Below are 12,400 nucleotides of genomic sequence, written 5' to 3' on the forward strand. Positions count from 1 at the left end.
TGTTGTATTCTTAAGCAGCTTGAAGACTGATTACTGAATTTGAATAACAATTAGAACACAAGTATGTGTTAGCAAATCGTTGCAGAGCAAAGAGTGTTTTTAGGCTCATGAGGAAACTTTGAAAGAGTTACAGATTACTTGTGTTTTTAATAGTTTTCTTTTATGTTTCACAGTTTAAAAAACAAATACCTGAGTGCAACTCTCTGCCCTTCAAGCACCCTCATCTCATGGGAGAATCTGGTGATGAGAGGAGGTTCGCAAAGGAATTCCTCTTCAGGAATGGACCAGAAGTATCGACCGGAGAGGTGTTGGGGTGAAGCGCACGTCTCCAGGTCATCCTCCCGGTTCAGTCTTCGCAGCCACAGTAACTCACAGTTACAGTGGAGAGGGTTCCCGCCGAATGACAGCGCAAAAGAAGTGGGGGTCATGATCCCTGAAGTGGCTAAGACCTGGCAGTGTGAAACAATTTCAAAATGTGATTAGTTGAGCTCAAATTTGCTGTGCAGGAAAAAAAAAATTCCTTCATGCTCAGTTTCACATATTCACTGTTTGCTACCTGGCCCCTTTTCCAATTAACAGATGACTAAAGACTATTAAAATAAATTATTCTCTAACCCGTGGTGTCATGTGTCTCACAATTGGCAAAGCAATTAACATTAGGAACTTATTGAAACGTGAAAGAATATGTTGTGAGAAGAAATAATAAGAAAAGTGGGTCTAAACCAGGGATGCAGGAAGTTAAATCAGGCACAATTAAAACCATCAGCTTGTCAGAAAGTGAAGTTATTATGTTTAGCCCTTTTTATGTGATATATATGTGATATACTGTATATCTATGTGTAGTGCTCCATAATGTGTATTCGCTGTATGTTATCCGTTAACTGCAAGTTGCCTATTATATTTCCTGCACAGTGATACAATTCATAGCTGGTAAGAACTTTTCATTTTTGCACACACATCGAGGGGTCTAAACGTAATTAAATAAATTAAAGACGTCAGATCATCCTGTCATTCATATCTGGAGTTTCAACCATCAAGTTTTTGAAGGATTTGAATGTTGGGGAAATCAATGACAGTACCTGTGCTCGTTGAAAAAGCGGGTCTGGTGGCAGCTTTTGGAGTTTATTAGAAGTGACGTCCAGCCTGTTGAGCTTCTGGAGGAGGGAAAATGTTCCCTCTGGAATGAAGTCAAACATGTTGTGGTCTAAACTCAAAGTATGGAGGCTTGTCATTTTCTGTGGGAACAACAAAGACAAGCAAAGAACTTAGCCTTCTAGAAGAATGCACTCCTTAAGTTATTGAAAGAGTTTAAAAATCTATTGATGAGGAATAATACAGTTTTAATTGCTACCCTTTGTACATGATGTTAATGAAAGTCAACCAAATTATTTCATACAGCATAAACTCATCAAACAAGACAATTGGATCTTATTCATCTCGAGTTCCAGAACACTTCACCAAGCAGATCCACAGGGGCCCACACAATGTTATACATAAAAAAAGACTTGTTTGTTGGCGTTTGTAAGAGTACAGGTAAAATAAAAGTGTCAGCACTGAATATTCTTTGAAAGAAAATCTTCTTCAGTGAGACGATCAATAGAAACTCTTGACGGAGTTAATGAACAGAGCACTTAAAGCCAAAAGCCCCTAAGATGTCTTTATTTGAATTTTATATAAATGGCCAAAATCTTTATGGACAATTTATTGTGTTGGGGGAATCGACTCTTTTAAGGGCCTCTAGCACTACAGGTAGTCTGCCAAGGCTGCTGCAGTATAAAGAGATCCTGACCTGGATGGCCTCCCAAGGAATAGAATCCAGGTTATTGTAACTGAGGTCTAATTCTTCCAGAGCCAGCAGGTCGTTGAATGCTCCCTGGTGGATGAGCACCAGCTGGTTGTTGTTCAGAATCAGGTGGTGGAGCTTTGACATCCCGCTGAATGTATCATTGCCTATCCTCGTCAGACGGTTACTGCAGATAGAACAAGCAGAGAGATGGATGAAGCCAAAATCTTTGTCAAAATGCAACTTTTGTAACATTTGGGAAACCTTACTACCAAATATTTGTCCAAACAATACAAATTATATCAAATACACAAATATAGATCTTCAGTGTTATATGATTCCATACCTATTAAGGTGTAGCGCTCTGAGGTTTTCCAGATCAGAAAAGGCATGAGGTGTGATGTAGGAGATGGTGTTTCTGGATAATGTAAGGTCCACCAGCCGTGTCATGTTTGCAAAGTCTTTCCTCTTCACACTGTGGATAAATGAAGGTAAAGAAGATTTTTGTTCAGTTCTGTACAGCTGGAGTGTGTTTGTGCTGCTCTAGCTCAACTAGTAATTCTTTTCCCAGGAGTATACTTACAATCCCATACCTTCAAACCAAAAAGTCTAACTCAAGCACTTGCAGCTCTCTTATCATTTGAGTGACTTCCTACATAACCTTACAGTCACTTACACTAAGCAGTCCCCATAGATAATGTATGCCTTTTCTCTTAGCATTAAACACTGGCCAAGTCTTGGAAGTGATCTGCTCTCATCGTCAATTAATTAACTTATGCAGGTGAAGGCCAATATTTCTGGGATTCTGGTAGCAGATGTGGCGGTTGAAATTCTCACAACTAAATAATAACTGGGCCGAAACTTAGTTTAAATGTGCTGTTCATATTTCAATCAAACAGCTGATATGATGAAGTATAATGACCTAAAATCCACAACCAGATCAATGTCTGTATTAAGATGCAGATGTCTATGAAATAAATTAATTAAAAAGGTTAATCCAAAAGGTCAATCATTTCCCTGTATACATTTGTGCCAATGCTTTCATCTTTGGTTCCCTCCACACCCATTGTCCTGCATACAATCAAAGCCAATATACTGTATGTAATTGGGAGGTGTGGCTGTCCAATCAGCCTGACTGAGAGCACCTGGGTCCATTGTTCACACACATTATAAAAGCTGCCACCTTAGTCTGCTCAGAGAGATTTTCTGCATGCATCTTGTTTGGGTACCTCATGTTTTTGAATCCAACAAGTGCACCATACACTTTCAACACACACCCACCCACTTACTTACACTACTGACTCTACCTACGACCAAACCTGATCTCTTTCACAAATTACAATATATATAATTATTATAACTCGATCAGCTAAATTAAAAGTTATTTTGGTATCTCTCCACTTATTTGCTATGGCCTTCGATAATGATAGTAAAATAATAATGGCCAATACAACGACAACAAAAACCACAGAATGCTTCCAAAAGCAAATATCTTGTATCACAGAGATGAGCACATTCCTATCTTTTCCTGGCAGTGGCCAGGGAGAAAGATGAAGTAGGTGACTTGCTTAGCTTTAAGCAAGAAACCCACCTATTCCACAAACAACATGCAACCAAGATGGCCATACCCTGAAGCCCTATATAGTGTTTAAAAAAGTTCTTTATATATTTAGAAGGAGAAATTCCTTCAAAAAAAGACATTCCTTTATTCCTGGGTAGCTCATTCAATATTTGTAAGTTTGAACATCTCTCCCACAGACTGCAAACCAAAGAACTGTGGTCTTAAACTGCACTGCCATCAAGAGACAGCCTTGAGCTGCTCCAGTGAATATGAACCGACTATGACTTACTCTGGGGCCCCACAGAATGTGTTTTTTTTAACCACTGAAATGAGTTTTATTTCATCGCACTGCCAGGGGATACTGTTCTAGTATCAGCGAAAAAAAGCACCCAGGGTAACGCCATTCTGTCCAAAAATTCTGTGATTATTCATCTGTGCCGGAGATGCTGCAGGCTTTGTTGCCTGATGACATCATAGATCAGCGTCTCTATTTCCAGTTCTGGGAAAAAGTTGTTCATTCTCACACATCAGTTAATAAAAAGTTCAGTCATAATGTGTGCATGCTCTAATATAGGTTGATATCATGAGGTAGAAATATAAAATGAAAATAAAATGCTCGTTATCTGCCAGTTGCAGTAAGTGTCTTTTACTTCGTCTTGGAGAAGATGCCCTCCAGTGATGTTCTCTCGCTGTTCTTTTATCTATTCTTCACCTTCACATTTAGTAGTTTCTTTGTAACCATTATTTACATAAAATTCAGCACAGTTTAGTTGACACATTGTGTAAAGATAAAAGATTTAAACCCATTTCTAAGGCAGCACAGGGTGTGATACCAATTTCAGTTCTGGTAAGAGCATGCTACAATAGCCGAGACCAAGAGAATCATATTTGTAACTAAAAGTTGGAAAGTGGAAATGTTGTAGCACTTGCAGGTGATCAGACAAAAACAAATTTGAGTATGAAGACTTAAAGGACACATATTATACTCTTTTAAAAAAAGTTTAAATAAGTGTCCCACAACGAGTCTGTGAAGTTGTATTATCTAAATCCACTCCATCCTGTATTTAAGCTCTTCTGGAAGGGCTTGGGTGGCTTGCGTTGTCTCGCTCCATGCCCTATTGTGTATGGTGAGATGGTACATAGAGAGGGCAGAACAAACACCTAGCTGTGGGAGTGCCACCCACCTGGGGGAGTGGTTACTGCCCTTTGTGATGTCACAAAGATACAAATCTCAAAAACGGCCTGTTTGAGCACACATTTTCTGAAAAGTGGAGCAGGAAAAAGATGGAGAGGATGGACTTTTCTCATAATTTCCAAAATTACAGTTAAATGGATTTCTGAATATAATGTTCTGCCAATACCTATACACAACATGGCTTCACCTCTAAGGATCACCCTTTGGCTATTTAGCGGGAAAGAAACCTATCAGAGAGCTGTGTGATTGGTTCCTCTGTCATTATGTCATTATCTAGATTTTCTTTTTTTAAGTTTAACACTACAATCTAATGCTTTCCCTGGAAGGAAGGACAGGTAACAACAGGTAACAGTATGGATGTGACTGTTACCTTGTGACAAAGTTGTCAGCTAGCCGTAGCTCCACTGTGTGCCTGTCAATGTTAGGCGGTACAAACAGTAGACCTTTCTTGGCACAGAGGGTTGCCAGGTTGGGTGACAGGATCTGACATACGCAGCGCTTCGGGCAGATCTGTGCCCGCACCGCCATGGCAACTGCCAGCATCACGCACAGCAACAGCCTCTCCATGGTTACCAACCCACCTGGACACGACACCTGTAAAATGAGACAGACAGAGACAAAGAGAGAGAGAGAAATTGAGAAGTTAATGACACCAGACCTGTTTGCTCAATAGGAACTCAGGCATATATATCGTATAACTATACTGGAAATATAATACAGGAACAGACAGACAGAAATATAGCTTTCATTACCTAATTAAGTTAATGGGAATAATTAAGCATTTGTCTTTGGATACCTTCCCAGTGTGTTTGTGATATCTTCAGTTTGCAGAGCCTGTGTGCTTCACACTTCTCCAGTGTTGAGTATTACTCATGGTACACTGGGTTTATAGACTACTTCACACCCACTGTACTTGCTTCCTTATCAACTAAACTGGATGACACTCTGAAAGCAGAAAGCTAGATGGCATGTTGAGTGTAAGGGGTTGAATGATAACTGAAATATGGGGAATGACTTGCACATTTAAAGGGCCTGTTGTCAAGGCATTGTGTTGAGGTGCATTGAGAGCGTACTTTAGCACATCAGTGAATAACTCCAAAACACGTATTACACTTCACACCAGCAGCTAATTTGATCCCGATGGAGTTAAAAAAATCTTAATCACCAGACATGAACAGAGGAACCCAAAGGCCTCTGAGTTGAAATCAGAACCGAATCTGCTAGGCATTGCTAATCAAACCAGAGGAGTATCATTCATTTGTTCAGCAGTGTACATGCATGCACACACGCACACATTCGGTCATCATTAGTAAGCAGCAGTGGTTGAAGTTAATTAGTGAAAGGTTTAGAGTGAGAGACAGAGCAGGGAGGGTGCGGCAGGGAGAGAGAAAATGCTCATTAATGCCAACCTTGATTGGGGCTTGAAGGACATGGGAGAATCAGGATTAAAGGGATCACAGTGCAAACACACGCATACCTTAGAACACACAAACACACACATTTACGCAGAAATAGGCTAATACTCATTAATTCACCCACACAACAACACAGCTGGATCCAGTGACTCATTATGTCAGTGAAGAAGAGTGTGCTACAAAAGTTTTATGTATGATAATAATCATTTTTTTTAAAGATTAAATTATGAGTAAGTTATTTCTTTTTATAAAATGGTTGCTTTATTCATCAGTTATAACCCTTAACAGGATTTTATTATTGTGTTTCTCATTCTTCTGCTTCTTTGTCTTAATTAAAAAAAATAAAAAATCTTAATGATGGCCTGAAAGGAAGAAAAACATTTGTGCATTTTTAATGAAGCCTAAACACTGGCTGAGGAAATGGTTACAAATATCAACAAAAACAAACAAACAAACAAATGCCAAACTGCTCTTAGTAATGACTCAAATTAATTCTTAAAACATTGTCAATAAGGCCTTTTTCATGTATTAGCACTACACTTGATACTGAACACTGACTGATTTGTTATCAATAATCTGATCAGTTGTGAAAAGTAAATAATTAATCAGGGACCAATGGAAATAAAACAGCATGTTTTTTTCAGGGAAAATAAATAGGAATTTAAAAGAATGAAGTTATTTTGGGGCCATTATTTCATGGAGAGGACAGCTGGAGAGAGACAGGAAATGAGAGTTGGGGATGAAATGCAGCAAAGGGCTGAGGTCGGATTTGAACCCACAGCTGCTGCAACGAGAAGTATACCCTCTCTACGTGAGGCACACACTCTAACCACTGAGCCGAACTGCCACCCCAAAAAAAAGAAACCCACATCTAATCCAAAGGAAAGTACATGATTTGCAAAGCAAGCTATTTCAGTTGGTTATCCTAATTACTGTGTTCATGTCATGAGATGATACAGTGGTGTAAAATACAAATTAGATAGTCTATGAAAAGCTGCAAAACGTTTTGGTTTTGGAAAGGAACAGCTCTTCTCAGATGGCTGTGATTTGCCCTCACTATGTGTACAGTTAAGGTGTTGACATTTTATTTAGCGATTTTATCTTCAAACATTGTTTGAACTCCATAGTGCACTTTTAAACATGCTTCTGAGCTCAGTAAACAGATTAGCATGATAGGGGATGGAGGCTTGCTAATAAACATACACAGCCAAGTAAAGAAAAGCATCATTCATTCAGATTGTGGAGTATACGTTGCAGCAAATGCTTGAACCTTCAGCACAAAGGTGGATTTTATTTTTGACATAGCATTGAATCCCTAGATTGCGATTTGGAACAAAGTATGATGTGCACTGTTCTTTATTTAGGTCATATATCCAGACACAAATTGCATGTTAATGGGATGAGTAAATAAAGAAGCAACAACAATGGAGAACTGACACAGGCAGGACCAATCAGGCTTTGAACACAAAGGCAGTTACTAAAACCAGTCTACTGTTAGTTTTGGTCTTCCAAGGGATTTATCGACATCACTCTCCATACCCCTGAAGGCTGACCCTGAAACGGCCTTCCAGGAAACCTGATCTGGACAAGTTCAGGAGCTGTCATGGTTTAATATTTTATAGGCGTCAAAGGACTCGTCGATAACTTCTAGAAAGTACAATGACGGGGTCGGTTTCGAATTTCAATGTAGTATATGATTCAGAATTTGACACCATCTAACAGGAGTCAGTGCGATAAAGCTCTCCTCTGGGTGAGAATAAATGCTACATATTCATGTTATCAAATCAGTACCCGGGGCTAAGACCTTTGTCTAGTCCACTTGTGTGGTCCTTCTCTCTGTACATCTCTTTCATTTCTCTGTGTAATTGCTGAGTTAAAATCTGCTGCAATGTCGTAGGTCACACAATCCCTGATTTTTCTTTTCCTCGCTATTTAACTGCAGAGAAAGAAGAGCAGGAAGACAGAGCGACGGCCAAGTAGAGTGCTGGCGCATGACTCACATTTACTGGCCCCGCACACAGAGAGAGAGAGAGAGAGAGAGCCGTGACCCTCGTGACACAAAACGAGATATCAGCTCATTAATTACACTGAGAAATGACTGTAATGAGAGCGAAAGAGTGAGAGAGACACCGAAATGGAAAGGAAACGAGGGAGAGTTATCATAGAGGGAGAGGAAGAAAGAGAGATCAGACAGCGAGCTAATTAAAATGAGTGCTGAGCTGTGAAAGGGAAAAGAGGGAAGAGGACGAATTTCGTTTAGCGAGAAGAGACGGAATAGGATGGCATTGTTATGCTCTCACGCTTGTACGCAACACTCGAAACCATACAGGATGCACTATGACGACTTGTCACCTGTTTGTCACACATGCAGAAAAAAAAGATAAAGCCAAAATTGAGCTCAATTTCACACTTACTCCTCTCTATGAACACACAGTGTAAGATCCTCTGAGTAGCTGGAGGTGACATGTACGACCACTTGGATCAAACAGAATGATGAATTAACCAAAGGGATTATGGGTAGGGAAGACAAATTAAAGCTCTGTTTGTAGTGGTGTGTAAAATAGGATTCTGTTTCCCGTATGCACGCTGCCATCTTTATTCACTTCTGTGAAAGCCTTTCACCCTAACACCCTATAGTGCCCTGAAGGTCTTCCATAAAGCCCATTGCTCAGCCATGGACAACTCAAATGGATTCTCCACATGCTACATGTGTTGAAACGGCTCTGCATTCAAATTTACATCTCACACGGATAACCAGCAGAACAACTTGGCAGCCAAAAAAGCGACGGCTTGGAAGTAATCACAAATTCAAACTCTTTTGAAGATGCCAAGAAGAAGCGATTGAAGATTTCTCTTGACTTTTGTTGCTCCTTGATCAGCTTTTTTTACACTTTCGGCACAGCCAATGAGGCCATACATTTAGAAAAAAACAGGGAGTTCATTTAGATTTTTGTGCTTCAAATCCTCTTTTGCAAGGTGTAGATCAAATTGTATAGCTTACGGGAACAGTTGCTTCCCTGTTATATTGTAATTTTTAAGATTGTAAGTAATAAGACAGTGGTCTTATTACTTACAATCTTAAAAATCACAATATCATAATATTCTAACTCTCAGCGGTGTAACTTTTTTAAACTGACACTTCTCACCGAAATGTTCTCAGTGATTTTCATCTGAAAGAATGTGATGTATAGACCAAGAGGTCTCACTGTTACCAGACGATAACTATCGTATTTGTACCATCATTTTGCCCTCTGTACGATGTACGATCAATAATTGCAGGAAAGGCCAAATGTACGATAATTTGACAATTTCAATGTCCCCATAACAAACATTGTATGTGATTTGAGAGCGACCAATCACATCAGCATGACTGAGACAGACATCGAAACACTGCCAGGCTCAAAATGCCAATCAGATCATCAACTGATGCCCTGCTCACGCCTGTGGTTCGTAATGTGAGACAGACTGAAGAAAAATACACGTCACAACAATTTAAGATGCTACTAGCTCAGCTGCACAGCGGCTAGACACGGAGCAGTTTGCAAACAATTTACACTTTAATAGTGTGTTCCTTTGTTCATTTGTATTAATGTGGTGTGCAGGGCATAGTTTTGCCATTTAATGGGGTAGGACCCGTCTGGCTGTATTTTCCTTCTGGCCACACTGCAAGGATAAACTGCTAATCAAGAAAATATTTGACGTAATTGCAACAGAAGTTCATGTTTTTATTTATTTTTTGGTGGGGGATGTTAGAATGTACAGCTGCATCCCACTTTAGATTCCACCTGTTCACTATGACTATAGTACTTGGTGTGAACAGAGATACTGTATTTTCCTTAAAGGTATTAAAGAGAAAACATGTACAGTACATTTCCTGCAGTTATTCATCCTCCACTGACTGTACTGTACGATGTTCTGAGCTTGTAGCCTCCGTCCTTACTTCATGATGTGGATGTGGCATTAGACATAGAAAGCTACTCTGTCATCCTAAAGTGTCATCCAGCTGTTTGCAGTACCTTTGTCAGGTAGTCTACTACGGTACTTGTGTTGTTAAAATAGATTAGTCATGTCAGAGTTAGGAAAACACTTCATGTGTTGAAGTGTACTCCAACATCTCCTACTGTTCCACAGTTCATAACCTCGAAAGATTATTGTAGCACAGACAATTAGACGATTATATAGAGACGAGATTCCATAACAATCTTTGTCTGAGATTTTTTTTCTTAGATTGCTGCACAGATATTAAGCCTGTGCAAAAAAAAAAAAGCTTATGCAGATTTCTCCTTCATTTGACAGATTCCTGCTGGCAGCAGCAGAATGTAGTAATAGGAGATTATTCTAATGCATATCGCAGTCATTCCATTTGACATGGAGCATTTGCTCAACTGTATTTCAATCATTCATTATGAAAAATATTATAGAGAGATTAAGATAATGTACAGACTTTCATGTTGTAATACGGAGAATTGATCATAATGTACTTTAAAAATTCATTCAGTGATGTAATGACAGTATATGATATGCATGAGGTCCGCCTCAGCAATATCTAACAATTCTCATCAACAGATAGAGTTAAAGTTATGAAAATAAAAATATATGTAGGGACAATTTACATCTGAGGTGAAAAAATGCATTTAGTTGTGCTCCAACAACTCCATTCTACATATCATTACACATTGGTATTGACTGGAGATAAACCTCAATTAAAGCACACATTAGAGAGAGATTAAGACAATTAAGATAAAGCTTCAGCAAAATGGCAGTACTTTTTGTCCATTTCTGTACCAGTTGTTCTGACTTTAACAAAGATATTTGTATTGCTTTGCTGCTGGAAAACCTTTTAGCTCCTGCTTTCCATTCTGCCAGGGAAGAAGTTGTTTATATGAGCTCCTCTGCCTTCAAGCTTGTACCTTGTTTCTTAGTATTTTTGTACTAGCAAGTGATGTATTACACATATGCACCAATGTCCAATCCCTTAAACTCTAGCTAACCCTGCTTAGTTCTCTTGCTTCCACTCTTTGGCTTCCGTTTTTCTGTGTGTCAAATAGCGTAAACTTTATGCTTAAGCTAATGGCTTTACCCACATGAACAACAGGGGTCAGCAGCTGCCTAACCACATCACAATTACTCTTTATTCAATTTATGGAGTTTGAGACTGCCGCTGCTGCACTGAGCAAGGCCGAACCCCACACACAACACACAAAGGAAAGCTACAGGAACCCTGAATGTGTCTTTGACTACCAACAAACTACCAATGCATGCATGAAGACATGCCCAGCACAGACAGGTAGGCAGGTGAAATGATCCCAACCAGAGACTTGACTCATTTCTGATTTCTGATGCCTAACAGGACATGTTGAGAAAAGAGAGTCCTGAACACCTGATTCACAAAAAAGTTGTGCAACTTTTGTGCACATATTTATAAAAGCAACCATGTAATTTAATAACACATTCAAAGGGTTAAATGCTCCCATATGCAGAGCAAATAGCGTCTATCTGCTCCAGTGCTATATTTGCATGAGTCAATAGGCATTACTTTTGATGCAAATCATAGTAATGCAAAAAAATGTTTATTTCACAAACAGTGCCGCTAAAAGCCAAGCGCAGGTAGAGTGAAAAAAACAGTCTTTAAGGTCACCTTAATGGATTTATACATCTCATCAAGCGAGATCGTGAGCAAGGTTTCTTGTCCTTGGCAACAAGTCAAAGCATCCTCTCAGTAAGATCACCATGATGTCATCTATTTGTAACATTACTGTAGCAGTTATAAATAAGTAATGTAGGCCTCTGTTAGCATGGCACGCTAACACAGCATAAAAACCACACCTTTGATCAAAAATATTTTGCTCTTTCACTTTTGTGTTTCTGTTTTTAAAAAGGCCAAACAGTGAGAAAACTCACTCTTAAATCTAAACATAGAGTATCACTTTTACTGCAGTCCATCCACACTGGCTCATCATCTATTCCAATGCTCTACAGACCTCCTATGCCTTGTCACAGTTGCTAACCTATATTTGACAATAGGTCTTCAGGGGACGGGTTTAGCAAACAGTCGATTCCAATGCATCCACTGTGTTTATGTTGACTTGCAAGTCATTTTAAACATCACATCACTGTCTCCTTTCCATGACTGAATTGGCCTTAATGGATGAAAATCAAACCAATGAATGTCTGTTACAGCCAGATGGATGATGTATAGGAGCTGACGAGCTGCCAGGAAGACGACACCATCATCGGCAAGGTCAGTCTGATAGAGGTGAAATAAGCAAAGACTCACACGTGATTACAAATACAAAAAGCCTGTAATGCACATAAAGTATACTTTAGACGTAGGCCTGTGGTAACAATACAAAGATGCATGGACCATTCGTGTATCGATCATAGGTCCTGCGTAAGCATTTTGGACTGCAAAGGACAAAGAAGCAGGGAAAGAAAAACAAACAGTA

The 12,400-nt window shown here is 39.3% G+C and overlaps 1 protein-coding gene across 4 annotated transcripts in view; it reads right to left on the bottom strand.

The window, feature by feature from the left end:
* lrfn5a (leucine rich repeat and fibronectin type III domain containing 5a) overlaps window positions 1–12,400 on the bottom strand; it is a 141,593-nt gene that overhangs the window by 25,186 nt on the left and 104,007 nt on the right. For all 4 annotated transcript variants that reach the window (XM_065966415.1, XM_065966416.1, XM_020648464.3 and 1 more), the window contains 5 exons: window positions 4,910–5,133; window positions 2,130–2,258; window positions 1,790–1,970; window positions 1,080–1,235; window positions 190–449 (listed from right to left, as the gene is read on the bottom strand). In XM_065966415.1, coding sequence (XP_065822487.1) covers window positions 190–449; window positions 1,080–1,235; window positions 1,790–1,970; window positions 2,130–2,258; window positions 4,910–5,106 — 923 coding nt within the window. In that variant the 5' untranslated portion in view covers window positions 5,107–5,133. The remainder of the gene's footprint in view (window positions 1–189; window positions 450–1,079; window positions 1,236–1,789; window positions 1,971–2,129; window positions 2,259–4,909; window positions 5,134–12,400) is intronic.

Source organism: Labrus bergylta, chromosome 18 (genome assembly GCF_963930695.1).
Source record: "Labrus bergylta chromosome 18, fLabBer1.1, whole genome shotgun sequence".
Taxonomy (NCBI): Eukaryota; Metazoa; Chordata; class Actinopteri; order Labriformes; family Labridae; genus Labrus; species Labrus bergylta.